General features: G+C 36.5%; 1 protein-coding gene and 1 pseudogene across 2 annotated transcripts in view; both read right to left on the minus strand.

Annotated features, from left to right (window-relative positions):
- Positions 1-24,463, minus strand: part of LOC125830047 (uncharacterized) — a 28,976-nt gene extending 4,513 nt beyond the window's left edge. Inside the window, exons 1-12 of one of the 2 annotated variants that reach the window (XM_049509263.1) lie at positions 24,288-24,463; positions 24,021-24,207; positions 20,879-20,958; positions 20,468-20,506; positions 19,029-19,047; positions 13,019-13,072; positions 11,936-12,063; positions 11,789-11,857; positions 9,386-9,471; positions 5,422-5,531; positions 3,828-3,878; positions 1,354-1,412 (exon numbers count right to left, since the gene is read on the minus strand). In XM_049509263.1, coding sequence (XP_049365220.1) covers positions 1,354-1,412; positions 3,828-3,878; positions 5,422-5,531; positions 9,386-9,471; positions 11,789-11,857; positions 11,936-12,063; positions 13,019-13,072; positions 19,029-19,047; positions 20,468-20,506; positions 20,879-20,958; positions 24,021-24,207; positions 24,288-24,422 — 1,017 coding nt within the window. In that variant the 5' untranslated portion in view covers positions 24,423-24,463. The remainder of the gene's footprint in view (positions 1-1,353; positions 1,413-3,827; positions 3,879-5,421; positions 5,532-9,385; positions 9,472-11,788; positions 11,858-11,935; positions 12,064-13,018; positions 13,073-19,028; positions 19,048-20,467; positions 20,507-20,878; positions 20,959-24,020; positions 24,208-24,287) is intronic. The other variant, XM_049509265.1, reaches the window with a different exon arrangement.
- Positions 21,129-21,225, minus strand: LOC125830121 (U6 spliceosomal RNA; annotated as a pseudogene).
- Positions 24,464-26,362: the final 1,899 nt, after the last annotated feature.

The following is a 26,362-nucleotide window of genomic DNA, read 5'->3' on the forward strand; positions in this document are numbered from 1 at the left end:
CCTATGAATACCACGTTATTACCACTTTCAAAGATGGGTCTAATCCAAAAGATTGACTGTGTCTACTCGCTATAGCCCGCTTCAGGTTATGCACATCCTATAATTTGGTGAACTGTGAAATACAAAGCCAACCCTGACATGCACATGCTGTGATTCCATATACAAAGGGAAGTGACTCAAATTCCAAAAAGATGGCATTTGGCAGATAGAGATGCAACAGTTAATAATGTTGCCAATATTTTGGAACTGGCTGAGATCCTTGGATGCAGAACTGCTGGTTTTCCAACTACATACTTGAAGTTGGGCCTCTCTAGGTGACAAACATAGGTCACAGGGAGTATGGCAAGGAATTGTGGAAAAAATGGAAAACAGGTTGGCAAGCTGGCATAAGTGATGAGACAGAAAGAGAGAACAATAGAATTGTTTTAGAAGGGGAAGACAGACAAACATGTAGCTACCATATTCTTACCATTTTCAAATATAGCTTTCATCCATAAGATTGATACTCGCTATGGCCTACTTCAAATTTTGATCCATAAAATCCATTTCTTTACATATCAAAGCAGAACTCCTCCCAAATCTTATTACCCAATGTTGGGCCACCATATTAAAAAAATTGTCGATGCTTCAAATGTCCAACCCTGGAAGGGGAGGGGGGGATCGAAGAGTTCCCACATCAAGGATTTACAGGATTGGTGGTCTCTTTAAATGATTTGGGCAATCTTCCCCTCTTGAGCTAATTTTTGGGGTTGAGTTACGCCCAAGATCCAGCTCCTTGCAAAATACAAAACCAACACAGACACACACATGCTGTGATCCATGTAAAAAGCAAGGTGACTCCAATTTCTAAAAGATGGTATTTAGCAGATAACATATCTTAATTGTCAGAAATCACAAGTGATAAACTAGTTTTCTTCTTCTCTTCTGTACATATTCTCTTTTTTTAGCAGAGTGAATTCCAATGGTAGTCCATTGAACAGACATGGTCTAAAACAATTGGGAAATCGTATCATAATTTAAGCTAAGGGAATAAAATGGACAAAACAGTTAAAGTGTAAATAATTCACAGCCAGAGTAATTTGGATCCTGTTCACGTCACCAGTAATACTGGATCAGCAGATGTGGATTCAAGACTGTGATATACTACTTTGTTAATAGAGTACTATTAAATCTAAGCTCAGCTACTGTTTCAAAATGATACCCTGAGATGACAAATTTACACAGGCTTCCTCTGGAGGAGGCAACTTGAATGGACAAATTAAAGAAAGAATAATTGGAAATGGTGAATCTCATGTGACAAGTCACTACCAAGAAAAGCTAAATAGACCACAATCATAAATTAGCAGGAATTACCTTCCTAATTCGCTCCTCCTCAACTTGTTCAATACATTCTAACAAGTTTTCTAGTGTACCTATTAAATAAAACCAAAATAGAAACAAGTTAAAAGCAACCTAAATTAAGACGGAATTGAAGGAAACAAAAACTACTAAATAAATGAAGGAAGATAGAAAAGCAAACACAGAAGAGTAGATAAAAAACCCAATACCATTCAAGGAGATAAATGAACGTCTTATTTTTATTAACAAACAGTTCATTTTTTTTTTGATGACAAGGGAAACCCGCAGCCGCTACCCTTTGGGTGCGCACAGGGTAAAGCCCCCGCTCCTATACAATAGCTTGCATACCACATAGGAGAGGTAACCCGCACTAGGCAAGCCCGATGCGACGAGCTCAACCCAGAAGGCAAACCCCTTGCTTTCGCTGGCAAGGGGTTTCGAACTTGAGACCTCCAACATGGAAGTCCCAAGCACAAACCACTGGGCCACCCTGAAGGGTACAAACAATTCATTTTTTAATGAAGAATATTGTAACACTTAAACACACTGCAAAAATATTCTGATGACTGTAAGAACCATGGTACCACATTTATGACATGATAATAACATATTTTGGCCAAGGGGAAAGATGTCCGAGTAATGGTGATTTTGGATTATACTAGTTGTGTACGAGAAGGCTCCAGGTCATAATTTGCAGGTAATTAGCCGCTTTCTTTGTAGGAAAAGGCAAATCATCCCTCTGTCCCATAGAGAATGGCCAGGGATTCAGAGTACAAGGATCAATCATATAATTTCCATTGTGACTTTGAGAATCATCTTAAAAGAAAAAGGTATCACGGGTTGCAAACCCGCAAAATCACCACTGAAAGCAATCATAAATTACGAACAAAATTGGAGAGTTAAGTTTTCAAGGAGAGATATCAAAGGAGGGTTGGAAGACTCATTAATCTCTCTCACACTAGACCAAACATAGTCAGTTCATGCATCATCCCCGAGATCCTGATATGCAAAGTTGTCATTCACATTTGCAGTATTTGAAGTGTGCTCCACGGAAAGGTCTACCTTTTTTCAGACACGGTCACCTTCAAATAAAAGCCTTTATGGATGCGGATTGGGTATAATCTCTAGATGACAAAAGATCTACATATGATTACTCTACACTTGTATGAGGAAACTTGGTCACTTGGAGAAGCCAGAAGCGAAGTGTAATCAAGTGCGGAGGAAGAATATAGAGCTATGGCCTAGGGTGTTTGGGAACTTTTGTGGTTACAAAAGCTACTAGAGCAATTGAGATTGTCTGAAAAAGTAAAACTTTTCTTGTATTGTGACAACAAGGCCCCAATCAGTGTAAGCTCATAATCAAGTCCAACATGACCAAAGAAAACACGTTGAAATTGATTGATATGTCTTCAAAGAAAAGTTACGAGTGGTGTGTTGAGTTTGTTCCATGTATCATCAGAAAAGCAGCTAGTTAATGTGTTTACCAAAGGCCTCAACAAACGGACTTTCCATACACTTGTTTGCAAGTTGGGCATGTGTGAAGTCTTTGTTTCAATTTGAGGGGGTGTGTTGATTGATTGATATCCTAGCTAAATTATAATATATAGGATTAAATTTATATTGTAATTAGATGTAATTGATTGAGTAATATTGTCTTCCCTTATTTAGTCTTAGGATTCCTTGTACAAGTACCCATTCTCATGGGAAGTAAATTTATCAATAAACAAAGAAGTTTTTTCTTCTTCTTGAAATCTTCACTTTCACCAAGTCTTTCACTGGTCCTCGAATAAGTTACATTTTTTTTTTTGAGAAGGTAACATTTTTTGTATAATTATTACCAGCTTGAGGGGAAGTGCTAGAATATAAATATATAGTGTCCCATAAGGAAAAGGATTATTATAGCATCCCATATGAAAAAAAATTATTATGTATTGTGTAGTATATAACTATGAATAGGGCTCAGCAGAATAAAGAAGATACACATCTTAATAATATTTTTCTGTGCTTCCACTCATTGTAGGAACGCAGAAGGCCTTGTATTACCTTCCATGTTTCTGAAGAAAAGAATACAGGAAGAAATGGGAGCAAGAAATGTAATTGTAGCTCACATTTCTTGTTATATAAAATGGATTTGAACTTTTCCTTTAAGGGAAGTAAACAGAGCTAACAGAAATGGAGAATAAGATATTATTTTTTTAGTCAGTGGGAATATTTTGCATGCCAGTCTGTTGCATCACACTAATAATTTGTCTAGAAACCAAGCAACCTATAGGCACTGAGAATCAGAATTAGAAGTAGGCATACTCCGGATTATAAGCATTTTCACGTTCACTACATTTGCGAACAATTATAAGTGCAGCAGTAACATGCAGGAAAGGAGGATTATGGAAAGGATTTATCCTTCTAAAGCAGGGGAAGCAGTTCTAACTTGTAACAGCCCGTCAAAATTAAGGTTCCCCAGAGTATATTACTAACAACAATTAACATACCAAATTTTGCAATAAGTTGAATTGCATGTACATCTCCAATCCCGTGAACTCCTGCAAAAGAAATGAAAAAAAAGAAGAAGGAATATAGTGCCAGATCTTTTGAAAATTGAGTTTTATAAAATGAAAGATTCCAATGGAGTCTACCATTAAGCTGAAGCTGATTTGTATCTACTAATAAACTACTTCCTATAAGTCCAGTGAGACAGACTTATCTACTGTGACTTGATATATTGGAAAAATACCAGAATCTGTCTGTAGGCAGCGCACATGTAACTAGCAGCACCATTTTTTATAAGTGATCTATACAACACCATTCTGAAGTAATGAGATATGGATATGACATCCTTTTCTCCTCTTCATTTGGACTTTTACGATGAGAATGGAGGTGCCATGAACTTCCCAGTAAAATTCTAAGTTGGGTGGACTCTTCACTTTCGATGCCGCACTCGTGTCGGATTCTCCAAAAATACACTACTTTTGGAGAATACGGCATGCACCCATTGACACTTTTGAAGAGTCCGAGTAAAATAGGTAAAATTTCTCAAGCCATTTCCATTTTTTAGAACTCACAGCTTTTCTGTGTCTCGTCATTGCATCAGTCGTTATTGAACTTTAACCTTCAGAATGCTTAAATAGGCCAGCAATGATTTTAAGTCAGTCACTCAGACCTCCAATAAAGAAGGACCTAAGTATTTTGTCGCGGTCCCCTGTTATGGACTATGGGACGTTGTAAGATGAAATCTGATGTTTTCTTTCTATGACTTATGGTGCTGGTTCGTTAAAAGAGAACCTGCAATCTCGAGTTGAAGTGCTCAAAAACTGGAATATTTTCTGCTTATCTTTCCATTGAGTTACAACAACTCTAAATACAACATTGGTGGTTTAACCACCCACCTAATAACTAGGAAATAACTTCCTACTGCCACTGAAATGAGAAAGTGGAGGAAAAACCTCCTTACTGCTACAAAGAAATAGGAAAACACAAATAATAGATAAATTGTCCTTACTGCTTATAACTGCAACAGAGAAAACAGGAAAACATAATGAATAGCTGCTAAAGTAATCTACTTTCTGATTGAATTTTCCCCGTGTAAACTATTGGTAGACTAAAAGGGTGCTAACATATTTTGCTAATGCTTTTCTTTTGCTCTAGGCATAAAGGCTTCTGGCGCAATGTTATACTTTCTTGACAGCACTTGACAGAATACTTCTGGGTAATGCCGTTCAGAAGTTGGAGGGACTGAGTGAGTTTAATTGAAAACAAAGAGAAGTCCGGCAATCTACCTTTATTTTAAAAAAAATAATATTCGATAGGCAGAGCCTAATGACTTATTTTACTGATTTAATCAGACAGGAAAATAAATCTAATTACATAGTGTTCAAAATTGGAGTTGGCTAAAATTAGAAAAGCTAATGCTAAACTATGATTTACATAGTGTGTTATATGTCTATCCATCTTGTATATACTTGGTGATCTGTGAGCTTGACTTTACTGGTAACTTAATAAAAGATAGCAATGCATCTCCAGATATAGTGCATCTTCTGACTACCTTTCAATCTAATGAAAAGATTACATAAGGAAGCACAAATGAACCTGGTATGTTATCAGATTTATCACCCATAAGTGAGGTCAAATCAACAAACTGAGAAGGTTTCAGTCCTCCATATTTTCCAGCAAACTCCTCCATTCCAAATGAGACCATCCTGCCAAAAGGCCAGAAGCAAGAAGGGACTTGGTAAATATTTCAGACACATGTCAGAAGACTGAAAAATAAACAATTTCGTGATACCCCCATTACCATGTATCTTCTAAGTGAAGGAGATGGGACTCAGAATTATCCATAATGAAACAGCAAACAACATCAAAATCATAGAAAAACTTATGGCAGAGAGGAAAAGATTATCTGTAGCAATAACTATACCTTTTCCTTGAAGATAACGGAACTAAACATTGTGGTTATCCCTACATAGTGCTGCCTCAACTTTATAATACGCAAAGCTAGTCCAGGATTCACCTATCTCAATCAATCATCAAAATTCATGGTGTACTTCCATGATATGATATATTGGTTCATTAATTTCCCGATCCCCTTTTTAAGGAAATCTGGGGATTCAGAATCCATCCTATCAACTTCAGAACACTGATTTCATGAAAAGTTCCCTCGACAGTTATAGTGCGAGAAACATCAAAATATGGGCACATTATTAAATTTTCTTATACACATGAATCAAATTCACCACTTCCACAAATCCTTAGTCCATCCAATAACTGGAATGTCGCCCCTTTTACTGATCAGAGTCAGAATGACACTTGTTCATAAACAAATTCTGAAGTACATAGACAGTTGATTTTGGGTATAGCAGTAAATTAGCTCTCAATCACTTCAGCAAAAGTTGTATCTCCTACCCTATTCTAAGTGCATCTTGTAACACCTCGTACTTCCGACCTAACGGTTGACCCATTCGAAATGAGTAATTTGATCCGAACACGGAGATTATGGTTGCGCTCGAGAGTTAAAGTTCAATTTGGATGGGTTATGAGGCGTTGATAAGGATGTATGCTTATAAACTTATAATAGATGCCATGCTTGTGTCTAGTTTTCAATGCTTCAAACCATTCGTCAATCCGAGCTCGTTACGGAAAGTATTCAATGCGATGGGACATGCAGCACATCGCCCATCATGTCCAAGTTGGATGTAGTGGATGTCATGGCTCATTTCGATGTGATGCATGATGCAATGCAACACCCATCGCCAGTGGAGAAAGCAACATATCGAAACCCAGGCCCAGTCATCAACTTATAACTATGACCCTATGCGAGTTTTTTTCGAAATTTTACTTCGTTTCTCTGGACCCTAGGACAATATTTCTCTCCTCTCCTTATCCTCCCACATCAAGTTAAGTCTATTCTAAGTGTTTCTAAGCTATTCTATCGTTAATATATGGATTGTTAACAAGAATCATCTCTCAAATCATAGGGTTTCAAGAAAACCCCTCTCAAAGGATTAAACATAGAGTTTTTGATGTTCTTCGTCAAAGTTCAGATTTTTCTTCAAGTAATTTGGAGCGATTAAGGTATGTAAGGCTAACTCTCTTCATGCGGAAGTGTTATTGTTTTCCCTACATCGCGTTCTTCATATCACGTGAATTTCTCCACTATGAGACGAGTTAGGGTTTGAATTTTGAAATATTATGTATAGTTCATGTATTTCATTATGAACATCATGAACTCCTTATGATATCCCTAGATTCTAACAATATTCATGTCCCATGAATGTTATTGATTTCACTATGATAATGATAAAACAATGATCATATGATTTTCTTCAAAAAGTATGAACTTGATGATTTTATGTTATGATACACATGACGATGAATATACATTATGATTATGGCTAAATTTTATCACATAAACAGTTTCGGAGGATTATTGTTAACCGAGAAGGCATGAGTTCTTCAACAAGCGGCCGAAACCAGGGAAGGATTTACGTGGAGGAAGTGGGTTCATGTGAACCCATGCTCCCTTCCTTAGACTAGGTATAACAATAGTATTGTTTTGAGTTAAAAACTTAAATAAGGGCATGTGAACCCAGGCTCATGTGACCTCTTTCGGCTGTTGCTGAGTGCACCTTCAACCTGAAAGTCAAGAGATTGATTCCCCATGTGTAACTTTTACAATAACATTCTTCCGTCTTTTTATTGTTTTCTTTTGTACCTTGGTTACTGTGTGATGGTAAGTCTTTTGAATTTTTAATTCCATAATCGCTAGGGACATAAATTTTTTCCACTCGGTTACTCCCGCTTTCTATACATTTTCCCCTTTCTTTCTTTGTATTCTGACTTGGGTTCTTAAATCTCCTAATATAACATTATACTTTTGCTGATCTTTTACTTCCCACATTTTTGTTTTGGACATATCTTAAAATGTTATAAATAAGAAATAATGTTGACTAATTTGTCTTTATTTTTATAATAGATGTGTACTCAATTTATGTGTTTTATATCTAATCAATATTGTTTACACTCAAGAAAAAATAATATTAATGACAAAATGAGAAAAAATTAATGAATTCTATCTTATCTTTCTAAATGATAAAGTATTTTGGACCAAATAATTTTAATAACCATGACCATTCTCCTCAAACACTCTCTTGAAGATCATTACTCATAACGAATTAGGTGTTTGTTGAAGAATTGTTTTATGGTTTCTTAGTTTGGTATATAGAATGTAAGGTATTCAAAACTCTAAGCACTAATGCTCTTACTGATAGTTTTCAAAGTATGAAAACTCATTGAGGGAAATTGTAAAATGAATGATAGGTTTTTGTAATAATAGTATTAATTATAGTTTGCTCATCAGCTTTTTGTCAATGTACAAATTTATATAATCAAACTTATAATAATAGTATTAATTACAGTTTGTTCATCAAGGTTTTCTCATCATAAAAATTTATATAATTAAACCGAACATCTATCTTAAAGGTGATTGTGCACCCATCTTCTTGAAATCCTGGATACACATCTGCTTGAAACTATATGCCAATGTACGATAAGGGTGGTACTGTTAATTTTCCTCTACGTCACCCTCAATATGAGTATTTTAAATGCTAACTTATGATATCTATGTTTCATTACCCTAACAAGGTAATGGGATGGCTTAGCCAATCGAGCAGAGATCGGACTCCATGTGCTCACATGGTGGATATGTCGGTTATTTAAGAAACTCCTATAAAAGGGATACTTTATGTAAATGATGACAATGTTAATTTTATTCTAATGTATGTATTCCTTGATTCTCCTCACATTTTTTTCACTATGCTTTGGGTTGTCCTTTTTCCCTTCATGCAGCTCTTACGTTTCTTCAATATATTTTACATACGAGTACTATTCCACATGTACTTACACCCATTTTCTTGGGAGCACTGCATTTCACAATGGAGGTTCAAACACCCAGGACGACAAGGCTACTCACTAGGTTTCTGCACACTCAGCTATTAGTGAACCCCACTTGATCTTGGGGTGTAGTCTTTATTTATTTAGCTTCGATAGCTTGAGGGTATGTCAGAGTCTTGTCTTGATAAATGTTGTTATTCACATTATGCTTAGAGGATTCATATATAGACGAGCCTAGGTGCTCGGTTATACATACTTTATCAGTTTTTGATTTTTATGACAAGTTTTGAATTTAAAGCAAGTATTTATGAATGGAATTCTTTTAATGACTTTATCTTATGAATCTATTTCATCTACTTTATGTACGTTTCAAGTCCTATGTTATGTAGAGCTAGTTCACTCAGGCAAGTTGAAGGAATTGCAGGTCTGTCCACCCAGCCCAAGGTTCATGGCGTGATACATCTCATGACACTCCAAATTTAGCATAATAGCTCCAGCAGTTGTAATTAACTACAGCATCTACACCAGTTTGATCCTATACAATCCCAAAGGTAAAAGAAAAGGATGTAGTGCTAAGATATTCATCAAGAAGCAAAGTAATATGAGCTGATTCAAGGCTCAACCAGCACAAATTAATCAACATGCTGAAGGGAAGTGAACTAACTCAAATCCACGAGGAGCTATTCGTAGAAGGCGTAATGATGGAGATAGAATCTGGAAAAAATCTTTATCCGGGGAAACAACTCGTACCTGTATAAATAATAGAGCAAGCAACAAATATATCAGCTAGATAATAAATCAGGGTTCTTAAGATACAACTTGTTTGCAAGAAAAACTGACCACATCGATCCCTAAAATATAAGAAACGGACTATACGTAAGCTGATGAAATTCTGCAGCCCAAATTTTGGGTATATAAACAAATGAAAAAATCAATGCAGAGATTATGAAAACAAAGAAGACATGCCAACGCTGAGATCTCAAAATGAAGACACGACAAAATACAGGATACTCATATTACAATTCAATATTTATGTCCAGATGACAGTAATTTTCATTATTAAAGACAAAGTGATGTTGGAAAACGAAAAGCTTTTAAGAAGATCAATTCACAGGGGAATGCTTTTCAGATTCACTTATTGAAAGGATCTCTTAGCCCACAAATACTTTGAATACGAAATAACTTTTTACTGGCACTATCAGCTCTCTTCTCCAGCTATGCAGCAGAGATACAAAAGGTCACTACTGTCCAAGTGGCCACCTAACATACCTTTTTCATGCTACAATTATATGTGTGATTGGTATGAAGGAAAATGTTTTCTACGGAAAATGATTTCCTAGAAAAAGTTTTTTTGGAAAATAAGTGGGTTTCTTACTTATTTTCTAGTGTTTGGTAAGTAAACAAGAAAATCTTATCCCTAGAGTATTTATATGTTATCTAACAAATCACTACGGAGGTGGGATGGGATGGGGAGTGAGGGTTCGAGGGTGGCGGGGGTGGGATTGTCAAGGGGTGAGGGTTGGGGAATTAGGTGGGTGGGGAGGAGACAATAAACTTGGAATGCCACTTATGCAACTTGTTTTCCTTACTTCCGTTAGTGAGGTCATTTTCCTCATTTTTGAAGAAACTTGTTTTCCTAGAGAAAATATTTTCCAAACATTTTGACCAACCATACATAGGAAACCAAACACACCCATATATTTAGGGATGGCAATTGGGCAGGTTCGTTAAATTTGGGCGGGTCATAATGGGTTAAGACAACAATCGGGTCAAGACCCAACCCAACCCATTTTTTACGAAGCTTAATTGTTTTATTTGTTCTTCTAAACTATTTTAGTACCTAATAAAATTATTTTTTCCTTTATTATGGCAATATATAACATATCAAATTGAAAAAAGTTTTTAAAAATATTTTGACAAGATTCCTCATGAGCCAATTAGGGTTACATTTTCAACCCAATTTTTCATGGGTTGAGGTAATGAATGGGTGGGTCAATAACCTACCCAAACTTAAATGGGTTGGGCGGGTTGGGCTTGATTTTGCTACCCCTACATATATTATTTTTTTTAGAAAGGTAACATTTACTTCTATATATCCATAGGTATATTACATCAAAGTGTAGTCCCCCTCCAAAAAGTTTTACTTACATCATTCCTAAGATCTTGTTACAGCCAGTCAATAACATTAAACACATCTTCAGTATCTCCTATCACTACTTGCTTACACCAACAATAGTAAAGCCCTAGGAAGTTTGTCTTTATCTTCTGAATATTGTTCCGTTTTCCTTCAAAACATCTTTGATTCTTTTCCTTCCAAATTAAATTGTCCACCAAACGCAAGTTGGGACAATCCTCCATCTCTTCAGTATATTCCAAATTTGTTTTTGGCCATCAATAGAGCTCCAGTGATCACCACTACAATTTTTTACTTCTATCTCAAAGAACTAAGTACATTTCTTTGAGCTCCACTGATCACCATTACAATTTTTTACTTCTATCTCAAAGAACTAAGTACATTTCTTCTCTATAATAAGATTAGTTAGGATTAACCTAATAACCTGAAAGAGTAAAATTTGTTGTACTTGTATGCTATGTTGGCGATACATGCCTATGGATGGGCGAGTGCACAGAGAGACTGAGCCATCATGGTGGAGATGGGGTTACAAGTGAAGGGTTTCAATGGTGATGTTGCCACATCTGCTCCACTCCCAGACAACTGCCATATCCCCATTCACTTTTCCACCAGATTTCATCAGTTTTCTCGTAAAAAATAATTTTTTGCTTTCTAACATTTCAAGGACAAGACAAGCTTGTTGAAGGAAAATGCAAATACTGTAAGATGAGGCCAAGTATTAATTCAGCAAATTAGTCAGAGAAATTCTAAGAAGGTTCAAAATTCTTTTCTTACGCCTAAGCAGTTTTTTTATTTCTTTATTGTTGTTAAAGTAACAACTTGGATTCTAACAGTTAGGGTTGACATAAGATGAAAATGTAGAAATGTGTATGAAATTCTTAATGTCAGGTAATTTTGTTCCTGCTTAGCAATTTATAAAGATTCTTCATTTACCTTGAATCCAGCATCAACACTTCTAACAGCCAAGGTTCCAATTACATCATCTGCTTCAACACCTGGCACCTGCTGAAGAAACTAATGAACCTAGCATCTCGCAAGCTTAGAGGATTGATCTTTGACCCAGTGCTCGACAAACCTCACCTCAATCACCTTGATAGACATGGCCTTGAGAGAAGCTTTCAAAAATTGAAGTCCTTGAACAATTGTATCAGGTGTTGGAGAACGATTGCTCTTGTAAGAGGGATACATATTGTGACGAAAATTCAGGCCTATGAAAGTTAATTTAGAATATTACGAATGGAACTATTGACAAGAGAATAATACTTCAAATGATTTTGGCTTAAACGCAAGACCTAAATTATCAATGTGGTCTGCAATGTTAGTCATTTGTTAATGGCTTTATCCCGAAAAAAAACACACTAATTTATTAAAGGCACATTTGCAGAATTGGAAGTAATATCTCCTATATGTATTATTCAACAGTTACTACTTTCATTTTCTTCAGAAAAATTACAAATAATACTGCCAATGCACATGTAATCTTCTTCTCTGTACAAGCCATGCACTATCTATTATATTGCAAGAAAGAAATTCATATACATAAAATCACATCAACTAGCAAAACCGGAAGAGAAACCTGCTAGAGAACGAATATCTTCAGTAGAACTTCATTTTCAGAACTAAAATAAACTTGATTATCCTATTGTTTCCAGAAAGAACTTTTACCAACTTGACGACTTTAAGTTATATACTAACATCAAACGCTCACTGTTAAAGGTTAGTGCTCAACCAAGACACTTCCAAATTAGATTTACATCCTCCCTCTCCGTTCAAAACAAAATAAAGTGAAACAAACAAATTTGCTGGTATCAAATCTAAGAGAAAGAAAAATTGACATAATGGTGTAGCATACTAAAATGGCATGAAGTAATCATCAAGAAGATACCATAAGAAACTGATATACTTCATTGCAGTACATGTTTGTTTGTATTTTTGATAGGATAGTGAAATCCATTGCAGTTTATGTTAGGGACAGTGTCGCACTGGAATAGGCTTGTAGTAAGTGTTAATATTTTCAATAAAAGAAGTGTTATCTCATACATAAGATATTGTTCAATTCTCTAAAATCTCTAGCTGCATCAGTACCAAAGAAATGTTCCAACTTGGCTCTCAGTGTAGTTCACTTATGAAAAAGGACAAAAGAAGAAAAATAATGAAACATACCTTTTGCAACAAAATTTTGTTTGGTTGAAAGAGACGTATGGCCAAGTGAAAATCCTGTAAGGATTTGGTTTGACAAGCATTATTAAGAGAAACTCGCTTACTCCCAGTTATTTCTTAAAAACTTTAATCAATTATCAATGTTTGTGTAGATCAATGGTATTGCTAGAAAAATTGTATCAAGAAATCGATGTGCCCAAGGACTATCAAAAAAAAAAAAAAAGAATCAACCTGAATTTCATCAAATGCATACCAATAAAAGATTAACTGTACAAAATAGAAATTCCGATGTTACTATAAAGAAATTGTTACCTAAAAGGCAGTGATTCAAGATAGAACCGGAGTTTCTAGGAGTTGGACAGGAGCTTAATGGAGAAGCTCGAGTTATTCAGCTATGGTGGATGAGAAGATAGAAGATGAAGAATAAAATTCAATAGGAAAGTGTACTTGTAAATTCAATTGATGATTCAATCTGTAATGATACAATGTCTTTTATAGAAATGAGAAAGAATCTTATCTTGCTAACTGCTTCTAACTAATCCAACAACATAACTTACTGATAAGGCAAAGCTAACTAACTTGATGTAATGACCCTCCAGGTCATTTTTGAGTTAACGCATTCATTTCGGCATTTAGAGCGTTCCTATAGCGACCCCAAGTCATTTATGACTTGTTGGCACTGTTGTTCGGTTGCCTGGTCATTCGTTTGGGTTTTAGGCCCGTTTCCCTATTTTGGAGCTTCTGAACCGTGAAAAGTTGACTTGAAAAACCACTCAAGATAGCCCTAAGAATCACCGAAATCGGACCTAAAATGGCTGAGATATCAAATCTCAAAAATTCCCAAAATCAAGCTCACAAAAAGGGGTGTGGCAGCAGGTATTTCACGAAATTTACCTCAAACGGAGACCCCAAATCAGTTTCCGAGCTCACCAACGCGTTCCTTGCGAAAAACCCCACACGATGGACCTTCGAATCACTTAAATCGGACTTGAAATGAGAGAGTTATGACCTTTTAAAGTTTTAGAACAAGTGCTGATTTTTCTGCATAAATACACCAGATTTTCAGCATTTTTCGGAAACTTAAAAACATCGACAGGGCGCTCCGAACTCCTTCAGAACCCCGTGCACTCAAACGAGATATGCAACCATACCAAAATTGATATTCTGGACTCGATGGCGCAATCGAAATTTCCATATGAGGTCATCTTGACAAAAAGTGGGTCCCACACCCAAAGGTCATTTTTAACCAAAATCCACCGAGGGGCTCAAAATGAGTTCGGAGGCCTCGGGAGTCGAACGAAAGGTAGTTCTAGACCAAACTCGACATTCCAGGGCTAACTGCGCTGTTAGAATTTTCATTCGGACACATTTTCCAAGAATGTTGACCAAAGTCAACCGCTGGCCAATTTTCAAGGCTAAAACGCTAAAAATGGTTTAAACTCGCACCGAAAACCTCAGGACTACAGTCAACCTTCTAGCGTAATTTGGTCATTTCGGAGCTGAACACCTTCTAGTAACCCGACCGCGGTAGGAAGGGAGGGAATCTGATCCCCTCGAACCCTGGCTCGTACTAGGACCACCCTGCTGATGCTAGCTTCTCTCAGAAGCAGGTAATGCCGCCTTTACAGGCCGGCTAGACTGACCCTGCTGGAACCTTTGGCGGGGCCTATCATAGGAGTCCCTCTCTCTAGTCTGGGACCCGTTGTAGTTGCCCTAGTAGCGTGCCCTCTTATCGATGCCCCTTGGGCCTCGCGATGAATATGCTCCATGGATCGAGCATGATCAACCACATCAAGAATTGAACGGCTGGCTGAAACCATGCTCTGTGTCGACCCTTAGACGGTACCGCAACCCACGTACAAAACAACGAACTCTCTCCTACTATGTGGGCAGGATCATGGTAGCATGGCGAGACAACTCATGGAACCTCGCCTCATACTCTGAGACGGTCATAGGGCCCTGCTCCAACCTGGAGAACTGATTGCAAAGCCTATCCCTGACGCTCTGTGGCATGAACCGGGACAAGAAAGTTCTTTTAGTAGTGGATGTTGTAATGACCCTCCAGGTCATTTTTGAGTTGATGCATTCATTTCGGCATTTAGAGCGTTCCTATAGCGACCCCAAGTTATTTATGACTTGCTGGCACTGACTGTTCGGTCACCTAGTCGTTCGTTTGGGTTTCAGGCCCGTTTCCCTGCTTTGTTGCTTCTGAACCTTAAAAAGTTGACTTTAGTCAAAATATCAGGTTAACGACCTTAGAATGAAGCTTCGAAATGGCCAAATTAGGCTAGTAGCATGGTTGACATGAGTATCGAGGCCTTCGGTGCGAGTTTGGACCATTAGGCGTTTTAGCCTTCGAAATTTGGCCTAATGTTGACTTTGGTCAACATTCTTGGAAAATGTACCGGATGAAAATTCCGTCGGCGCAATTAGTTTCGAAATTTCGAGTTTGGTCTAGAACGACCTTTTGTTTGACTCCCGAGGCCTCCGGACTCATTCTGAGCCCCTAGGTGGATTTTGGTTAGAATGGCCTTTGGGTGTGGGACCCACTTTTTGTCAAGATGACCTCGTATGAAAATTTCGACTGCGCCATAGAGTCCGTAATATCAATTTTGGTATGGCTGCATATCTCGTTTGTGTGCACGGGGTTCCGAACGAGTTCGGAGCACCCCGTCGGAGTTTTTTTTTAGTTTCCGAAAAATGCTGAAAATCTGGTGTATTTATGCAGAAAAATCAGCACTTATTCTAAAACTTTAAAAGGTCTTAACTCTCTCATTTCAAGTCCGATTTCACTGATTCGAAGGTCTATCTTGTGGGTTTTTTCGCAAGGAACGCGTTGATGAGCTCGGAAACTGATTTGGGGTCTCCGTTTGAGGTAAATTTCGTGAAATACCTGCTGCCACTGCCCTTTTTGTGAGCTTGAGTTTGGGAATTTTTGAGACTTGATATCTCAGCCATTTTAGGTCCGATTTCAGTGATTCTTGGAGCTATCTTGAGTGGTTTTCCGAGGAGAACGCGTTGGCGTGGTTGGAATTCGTATTTGAAGCTTTGTTGGAGGTAAGAATTATGTTTTAGATGCTGCCATAGCTCATTTTCAAGCTCAATTTTTGGGAAATTTTGGAAGATGATTTCTTGATTATTTTAGGTCCAAATTTGGTGATTCAAGAGCCTAGATTGTGGGGTTTTTCGTGAGGATCATCGTGGTGTGGTTGGTTTCAGCAATTGGGCCCTCGTTTCTGGTAATTTCTTGTAAATAGCAGCTGCCATTGTTGTTCTTTTTGTTAGTGTAATTTTGGGTTTTTCGTTGCATGTTCATGTTGGGACTGTTTCGATCCCCGAATTGTGTTCCAATATGGAACACAAGTTCGGGGAGCTGTTTAGAACCTATTTTTGGGGTTAATTCCGAAATTTCCGGCGCAGGCCCCACTTCGAAATTGGTCGGCCTCCATTTCTTACGAATTTAGTGTCTAAACGACCGTAACGACATTGTGATTCTGTTTTTGACAGCGTGGCAGCAATCCGAGGCCGTTTGGGAGGGAAAAGCTCCGGCGGAGTAGTTTGGAGCGCGCGTGATCGGCCTATGAGTAGGCTACGGCTTCCCTCTCTTAGATTGAGCTCGAGAATCTGAATGCATGTTGATTAGTTGGGATTTGGGTTGGGTAGTTATTGAATCATGCATAGGTGTTTAGAAATCATGTTTTTGGCCTATTTCGGGAATTATCGGGTAACTGTGAGCATGCTATGTGTTATTAATTGACCCTCTTTTCTATGTGGAGTACTTGTATGCTTGATTACTGTTTATTTGAAGCATGTTGGGCCTTAGTTTAGGTTTGACTATGGCTTGCCTTAGAAATGCATGATTCGGAACCGATAGGCCTTTGTTTTGCCCTGACGTCGCTCGATCGGCTTAGATCCCTGTAGACTGGTGTAGCAGACTTGAGTCTGATAGTTTGGGCCTTAGCTAGGTGATACGCTTGCTCCAACGATAGTTATACTTATTTTCCGATACTACGGCTTCACGAGTTACGTCAGCGACACTGAGTTTTGCTCTGCGATTTGAAGTTGGTTTTCGATTCGGTTCCAAGGACTTACTTTGATTGGCTAAGTGTGGATGGCGTTCCACAGACATTTATGATTATGGATCGATTGGGACTCTTTCAGCAACTATATTGGCACCTTTGTTGGGCATCTGAATCCAAGCTCTGGCCTCGACCTCATTGATATTTTCGAAGAGCATCCGATTCAAGGTTCGGCCTCGATCACACGGATACTTATATAGAGCATCCAGTTAGAGGTCCTGCCTCAGTTATTTGATACTTGTGATTGGTTACTTGGGTACTTCTGGAGAGTATCCGGTTAGAGGTCCGGCCTCAGTTACTTGATACTTGTGATTGGTTACTTGGGTACTTCTGGAAAGCATCCGGTTAGAGGTCCGGCCTCAGTTACTTGATACTTGTGATTGGTTACTTGGGTACTTCTAGTGAGCATCCGGTTCGAGGTCCGGCCTCGGTACTGTCAAATTCTACTAATTGGGGATGAGAGTCTGGTTCGATGTTCTCCAATCTTGAGTTCTCTGATACAATTCTCTTTAGTTATAGTTATTTTGTGTACTCGTCGAGCTTATGGGGGTCCGTTCGGGTTTTTATTTAAACTTGTGCACAAGTGTACCTTTTAGGCTTATAGGGGTCCAGTTAGGTATAGTTAGCTTATATATTACTTTAGTTAGTTCTTTCTACACTCGTGTGCATTCCATTATTTACTTAGACTTCCGTTCTTGGCCCCTATTTGTGCTATTCCTTCTTGTCATATTGCCTTTACTTTTCAAGCGCAGTCGGCCTATGATGCCTGCTGGGTACCTTTTGTTTTGGTACTCATGCTACGCTTTGCATCTGTTTTCGTGATGCAGGCCCGAGCATCAGTGGTCAGCGTTGATATCGAGCTTGGAGTAGTCTGATCCAGAGACGGGGGTGAGCACACAGCGTTTGTACTATTTCAGTCTCCATTTGTATATATAGACTTGTCTTTTGCCTTTCGAGACAGTCCAGTTTATGTGGTCCACTTTTGGGACTTGTACTCATTTTGTTAGTAGCTCTGTACTAGTGACTTCCAGGTTCTGGGAGGGATCTTTATTTGTATATATATGTTTTGGTTTGCTTCCGCCTGTTTATATTGTTATCTTAAATTTTGCCTACTCTTGTTTAGTTTCTGCCCTTTTACCCACTACTAGTTGTTCTAGGTTTCAGGTTGGCTTACCTACTGGTGGGATATAGTAGGTGCCATCACGGCTCGAGGAATCGAGTCGTGACACTTGACTAGCTGATTCATTTATTTCTTCTCAAATTCCTGGAGGTTTCACACATTGGGGATTGAGGATTGAGCAGTTTCTTACCGTTATTAGGAGTTATTTGGCAATACCTTATGCTTACTAGAAGTTATATGTCTTTATCCTAAATAGTTATGAAGTAGTTCTAGTTATCTATTATATAATAGTAGATCTAGTAATGTGTAGGCAGGATACAATATATCTTTTAAATGCAAAAAGATTCTTGTTCTAAGAGATACGAGATACTTGTCTCTCTTTGTGTTTTTTATTGTTTCAAGAGATATGAGATACTTGCGTCTCTCTTTGTATTTTCTATTGCTTTTATCCTGTATAAAACCTCAGTTTCTATCATTTGCACATTCTGAATAACATACTACTTTTGATAAATAAAAATTACTATGATTCTAAATCTACCAAATGATTTAACAAGTGAAGTAACAAGAAGGAATTGCGTCATAATAAAAATGAGATAAAGCAAGGAAACACATATCAAAATTACATATGCCCCGTCTAATCAAAGAGTCACATGCATAGAACGATGGCAATGCAATAAAAGAAACTTTATCAAAAGGTTGCAAGTGTTGGACATTTGTACGAAAAACAAAGAGCGTGGACACAAAAGCTAAACACATAATGACAACATACTGAGAGTGGTCAAAGAGAAAGAAATGGAACAATAACAACTCTTACCGTCATGATCAAAAACAACCTACAAAGAATACAACTAAAGTCAGAACATGAGACAGTATTTATCACAGCAAATGCAAAAAAGAAAAGAAACTGATCAAAGAAATTGTACAAAAGAAGTCAAATGAAGAAGATATTATGCAGAGACTCCCATTCGATGACAAAAACTATTAATCATCCATAAGCTAGAATAAGTTCAACTTCAAGTAGATATTCTATGAGGAGACTAGGATAAAATGGGCATTCCATCCATTTATATTTTGGGTTCTACAACGATGCCAATATTTGAAATTCATTTGTTTTATTCTTTGGAGACTAGGATAATGGCAATTAAGTTAGTCGCTAAGACTTGGATGGTTTGGACATGTGAAAAAAGAGATGTCCAGATGCCCCGATGAGTAGGTGTGGAAGATTGGATATAGTGGGATCGAGGAAAGGCAAGAGGTAGGCCGAAAAAGTATTGGGGGAGGTGATTAGTCACGATATGGCACATCTTCAACTTACCGAAGACATGACCTTCGATAGGGGGTTTGGGGGTCGCGGATAACGATAGAAGGTTAGTAGATAGTTAAGAGTTGTCCTATTACTAGCTTATTCATGTATTTGGTGCAGTGGTAGTATAGAGCACATGTGGCCATGTGGGTTGTAGTATTTATGTAGTCTTTGGCTTTTGGTATTTGATATCATATGTGGTCCACTGTGTTTAGGTGATCGCACTTTGTTGTTGCTATGGTACCTTGTATATATGCACCGCAATACTTTTGCTATTAGTTGTCATGTTTCTCCCCACTATCCTTTTTAATTTTATTACTGTTGTGATTTGCTTGAGCCAAGGGTCTTTCGGAAACAGTTTGTTTACCTCAAAGAGGTAGTGGTAAGGATTGGGTACACTCTACCCTCCTGAGACCCAACTTGTGAGGGATTTCAATGGGTATGTTATTGTAATGAAATAAGATCATTTTGAAACATAGGATAAAACATGAAGACTAATGACACGTGAAGTTGTAAATTCATCTATGTATTTTTAAAAGAAATATAAGTGATATTAATCCTCATGGTGTTCTTAAATATATAGTAAAAATCCAACATTACGACTTGTTATTGTTACTCTCAATCTTCTTATTTCCATAGATGAAAAAAAAGGTATTAAGCATCATTCATTTAGGCAAGCCCAAAGCTTTGGGCATTAGGCATAAGGTGTTAGGCGTGTTTAGGGCGTACAATCGGGTGCTTAGGGCATAAGCTTCACACGTAAGCCTTGAGGCGTTTTGCTGAATACCCTCACAACTTTGCCCTTCTTACAGTAATTAAATGACCCAATTTTTTTTGAGTGTTTGTTTGCAGATTTGAAGGCAATTTGTCACAGATTTAAGATTAAAGAAGTAAACCAATTGGCTAATACTGAAGAGTAATTTTGAAATCAAAGAGAAAAAAAGGTATACCGCTATATGTGAAGGAAGAAATTCCAGAACGTCAATAATCTGCAAGAAAAGCATATGGTTAGATCAATATACGAATCATAAGCAAAAGAAGGCAACAAACATAGATCCATATAGTAGATCTAAACAAGTTCAAGCAACTAGGGAAGAGCTAACATTAGCAAGTAGCTTAAGCTAAAATGAGCAATTTAAAGAAATCTTGGAATTCTTGATTCTGGATATATTAAATTGTTTTTTGGAAGTTCACATTCTTCACATTGGTATTAAACAAGTATGGAGGAGTTCCTTAAGACAGAAAAGCTCTTCATTTAGGGTAGACAGGGTAGTCCCACAATGTAGATATGAAACTGCCTAACTTTTCCCATGTTAAAAAATCACAGGGAACATCAGGGAGCTAAAGAAGTAAAGACTTACAAGTGACAATGCTGTAAATATTGTTAGTACCCAATCTCCATTGCCATCAGCGTGTGAAAGATGACCGTGGTGCAATTTAGCTGTCCAAACATATATAAATAGTTATCAGTAAATGTAGATTTCACCAGACTTGAAGAGGAAGAATACATGTCCATATCCAAATAGGCTCATGATAAAAGGACCAGCTTGACTCTCAAGTTACCAAGTCAAATAACACAAAACCCTAACACACACTAACTTTTTTTTCTTTAGAAATTCGGACCATTTCTTGATATGTGCTTGTCGCGCAAGGGCCATGCTGATCTTCTTTGTATCATTTCAATTTTATCGGATGTCCTTGAAGGGACTGACATGCACTAACTTGACTCGAGTGTTCTCTAATTTCTTTTTTCAGTTTTCCAATCCAAGAAATTTAACTATGTTTCAGAAGCAAAATATGCATCTCATTGATGTCTTAGCAAAGGGTAAATAATTGTGAAAAAAAACTATTAACATAAGCCAAGTAGAAGAAAGTATCCATCGTTCAAAGTTAGTCTGGCCGTTAAGCACAAAAAAGAACCTTTGACTTATGCCATCTAGCAAATCAGACATGGCTTAAAATGAAAATTAACATATTAGATAGAGTTGGACTATAAGTATATTCTTTTTTTTTTATGATAAGGGAAACCCGCAGCCGCTACCCTTTGGATGCGCACAAGGTAAAACCCCCGCTCCTATGCAATAGCTCGCAAACCACATAGGAGAGGTAACCTGCACTAGGCATGCCCAGTGCGATGAGCTCGACCCAGAAGGCAAACCCCTTGCTTTCGCTGGCAAGGGGTTTCGAACTTGAGACCTCCAACATGGAAGTCCCAAGCCCAAACCACTGGGCCACCCTGAAGGGTGACTATAAGTAGATTCTACAAGATAGTAAAAAAAAATTAAAAAAATACTAACACCTCATCTTTTGAAAATTATGCAGGCAATCATTTTAAGCCTTTTCGCAGAAAGCTTCATCAACTAATAGAATTTTGATCACATTATTGAAGTCACTTCATAGGTCTATTAACGATGATAACATACTTCACGATAGCAACTTGTATTTGAGAATATAACTTTTTGTCACCCTATTTTTAGAGACCCTGGCCTTAGAGCATTGGTTTCTACAAATGTTGGATTTCAATGTGTAGTACCACTTTTAATATCAAATACTTAGCTTTAAGCAATACACCACACCACAAGATTTAATACTAATGTATAAGCAAGAAAAGCAAATTTCTTCACAAATTTTGTATGCAGGCACATAAAACTAAAGTTGATTACTCAAAATGACAGTACCATATTAAGAAATCGTGTTTTGCTTATCCACCCAAAAAAAGGAAAGAGGCCTCTTGCTAAACCTTTTGCTTTTCTTGGTTTGGGCCTTTGATCCCATACAATGCTCCATATATAACTAAAAGTTTTTATCGTTCCTTTATTCAACGCATCCTACCTAGTCATGAGGCAAGCAAATAGAAAACAAGGGAAAGAGAAGTTTTTATATCAACAAAATTCTTTTCCTTTTTCACCGTGACACAAAAAGTGTCATATTCCTTTTTGATTGACCCACCTACTTAGTGACTAAAGGAAATAAGTCAATGCTCTGAAAAAATTACAGTCAAATACCTTTGGGTCATCTAGTTTACAAAATATATACACAATGGTAGTATATATTCTATACTAGTATGCATATAATATACATACATATACATATACTATACATACCTATACATATATTATACATATCTATACATACTTATACAAATAATATACATACCTATATATATATAATATACATACATATACACAACATATACAACCGAGAATATATGTAGTGTATACATTTTGGTCATGTTCGGTAAACTAGATGGCCGAATGATATATATTGGTAACTATCCCTGCTGCTTAATATCCTTTCTATTTATATCTTCATATCCTCTTAAAGCAAAGATAGGAAAGAAAATGTCCATTCACTTCTTTCTTCATGTTTTCTTCTACCTCTTGTTCCTTCATCTCTCTTCGTTTCCCTCCTAGTCCTCTCCAAATATGCAGCTAACAAAAAAAGAAAAAGAACTTTTGTGCAAGTTGCAGCAGGAAGAAAAGAAGTTACAGCAACAAACATAACAAATACTTCTTTTCACAAAATAATAACTAATGTGAAGGTCCTAGAGGCTCCTATAGAGAGTATTTGGCACCACAAAATTATTGGGAGCTCAAGGAGGTAAATATGATCTACTATTGATTAAGCAGCTTTCAAATGTGTAGTTGTTAGCTGAATATAGATTTCTGCTACTTCTCATTATCGGTGGAACTTCAGAGCGTATGGTTCTAGCCTGGAAAACCCATTAATTGAGGACTCAGCACTTTCAGGATGTCTTGTTTCTTATGTTTTAGAATATATTACAGGATTTTCTTCAACAATCACTTGATTTCGTAGTAGTTGTGTTCAGTGATGAGTTCAAACATCTGTCATCATCATTAACTGAATGATCAATGCATTATTCACTCCTAAAGAAACTTACTGATACTTGATGTTTCCAACCAAAGACCTTTTCCTTTTACACATGGTTATCAACATAATGGCGAAATTTCCCACGTACAAGGCCTGCATAAAAATGTGACTCTCCAAGAGACCATAAAACTCATTAAGCAACTTCAGTAATCCTTTCTTCCAGAATCTTCTTCTCTTTCAATATATTGATTTGTCCATTAACTTCTATCGGTTTTGTTCTTTACTTTAGTCCACCCCTTCCCCTCCCTTAGTTTTCTATATTTTCATATTGCAGAAGTAATCAAACCAAATGTATCATTAACCTAAATACCATTTAAGCATCACAAAATGCCTTTTGGGGTGGCTTCTATGAGACCTAACACCAACTTCCAAAACTATTCAGATGGTATAACAATTTCTTCACTGTTGGAAAATTAAGGTCATCAAGATAAGGAATACATAACTAAAGCAGAAGTTATTGATGCTTAGTAGATCGAATACACCACAAACATCTACAAGAATATCCAACAAAGGATGATATAGTACATAAAGTGTTAAGAGTACAAAAAGTCAGAACTTGAAGTAAACATAACCTATAAAGCTAAAAATAGACAAGAAAAAAAAAAAACATACCAAGTAATCTGTAATAAGCTCGGTATATTATTGAGGTTCCGTCGATGAGCATGAGTTTGCCATTGGAAGGATCAATATTGGTTGACCTAATTTCAGTATGAGGAGAATCAAAAAGCCCATCTCTGCGTAACACTTGGTCTGTATCAATATTTTTTGCATAAATGGGTTGTGAAACCCTGCAGTAACCCTAACACATATCACAAAATAAAGCATTAGACTGAGAAGTAAAAGGGGTTTGTTAAATGAAGATGAAGTTTTTCAATTTACCTTATCAAGAGATGTTGATAGAGGATAAATGGGATGCAACCTTCGGAAATGGGAACTACGTAGCTTACTCCCTAAGTGAAATACAGTCCTCCACAGAGATTGAATTTGACAATGTAACAGTTGATGACATGCCATGTAATTCCAGATATATGAATAACAACAACAACAACAACACTGTGAAATTACAAGTTCTGAAGAAATCCTTTGATCATTCAAATATGAATTTTCGGAAGAAACAATACTACCACATAGAATTTACAAGCGCCGAAATTTGGATTTGCAGAAAACTTTTGGATAGAATGTAGTTCGCACCCAAAACCTGTATAAGTTTTGGCAATTTATACCCTAAACTCTTGCTTTTAGCAATATGCTAACTAGCCTCATGTTATCTAGGCATTAAAGCAATCATTTGGCGCCCCCAATTTTTTTTATATATAAATGTTGATAAATTTGAAAAGAATTTTTTGGATAGAAAATATAATAGTAAATGTTTACTTTATTAAATATAGAAATCCTTATAATAATTGAGAAATGGGATAGTGTTATATATTGATAGATTTAAAAGAAAAAATTGGGTAAAAAATATAATAGTAAATGTTTATTTTATTTAATGTGGAGGTCATTGTAATAATTGAGAAATGGAATAGTGTGTAGTTAATTGTCGTATCATTTCTTATGTGGTTACCTTATTTGTTGACTTATTCATATCTTGGCAATTATCATGAACCAACATTACTATTTATGCATTTTATCTTTTTTATCACCCTTTCTATTTTTATTCTCTTTTTATTGAGTATTCTAAAGTATATCAAACGGTCAAATCTTTTGCATTATGTAAAATCTATTGTTGTGTGTTTATAAAAATAAATAAATTGAATTTTTGGTGTATTCTTTAAATTTCAAGCACTGCAACAAATCAATATTATTTTAATATCATTATATCAACTTATCAAATTCAACGCAACTATTTCAATATCATTATATAAACTTTTTAAATTTTTGAGTCAGGATTTATTATTCTAACATATATTATATTTTGTCATTAAAAGTTTTCATTATTTACATGTTTACTTCGTAAAGTATGTGTTCATTCTACTTTCTCAAAACTTCGCTTGTAGAATTATAATGAGTATATTATAATTGTTGAATTTATATAAAACAACTACAAAAAATAAGGTATCTCTATAAAGTTTGGCTTTAGACCCCCAAACCTGTTGAGACGGTCCTGACTAGCCTATTGTGCTTCTCTCAAAATTACATGTAGCTACTTGTGTGATACTTAGTAGGTTACAAATTCAAGAATACCCCCCCCCCAACTATATGAAAAAAGAAGAAAAAATCATTTTCACTTCCGTTAAAAAAGTATATAATTCCTAACCCCATGATTATTAAAGTAGCTCGATATAGCCTTTATAGGCAAACGACAATACCTAAGAACAAGTTAGATCATTCACATAGTTATTCAACCCTTTTTTATATGAACACTCAATTCCTTTCTACGCCTTCCTATACCACCTTACCTTGTATAAGAAAATAACACTTAAAATCTCCTTTTCCCAACCCTTGTTACGTATATTTCATGGGACATTAGATGGTATAGTTTAATGTATAAATCAAGTATATGTTTATGTTTTTTGGTATATTTATAACTGTCTAATATAAATATAATGTAAGAAATATCATGTCTTGAACCTTGGTGGGACGAAAAGGTAACCGACGTCTTGACATGATCGAGTGAACCTTTCTACATGCATACAATGGTATAGTATTTTTTAAGAAAATATACTTTTAAGCAGACGGGTAGACTTGAGTCTCATAAGATACCTCTTTTATAAATTTAAAACACTATGACAAGCATACTTTGAGCCTACTTTTTCATAAAATAGCATAAAGAACTTTTCAACATATACATAACTAAAATTCTGGATAAAGACCATGTGGGATGGTTTCCAAAGCATGTGCATAATATGAGTACAATTGACTATGATGACTCTAAGACATGTTTCAAAATAGAAATATCAGAACAGGTCTCAACGTACCCAAAGGACCTAATTACACTAAGTGGCATGAATTGT

The sequence above is a fragment of the Solanum verrucosum genome, unplaced genomic scaffold (assembly GCF_900185275.1).
Source record: "Solanum verrucosum unplaced genomic scaffold, falcon-dt-bn FXZP01000151.1, whole genome shotgun sequence".
Taxonomy (NCBI): Eukaryota; Viridiplantae; Streptophyta; class Magnoliopsida; order Solanales; family Solanaceae; genus Solanum; species Solanum verrucosum.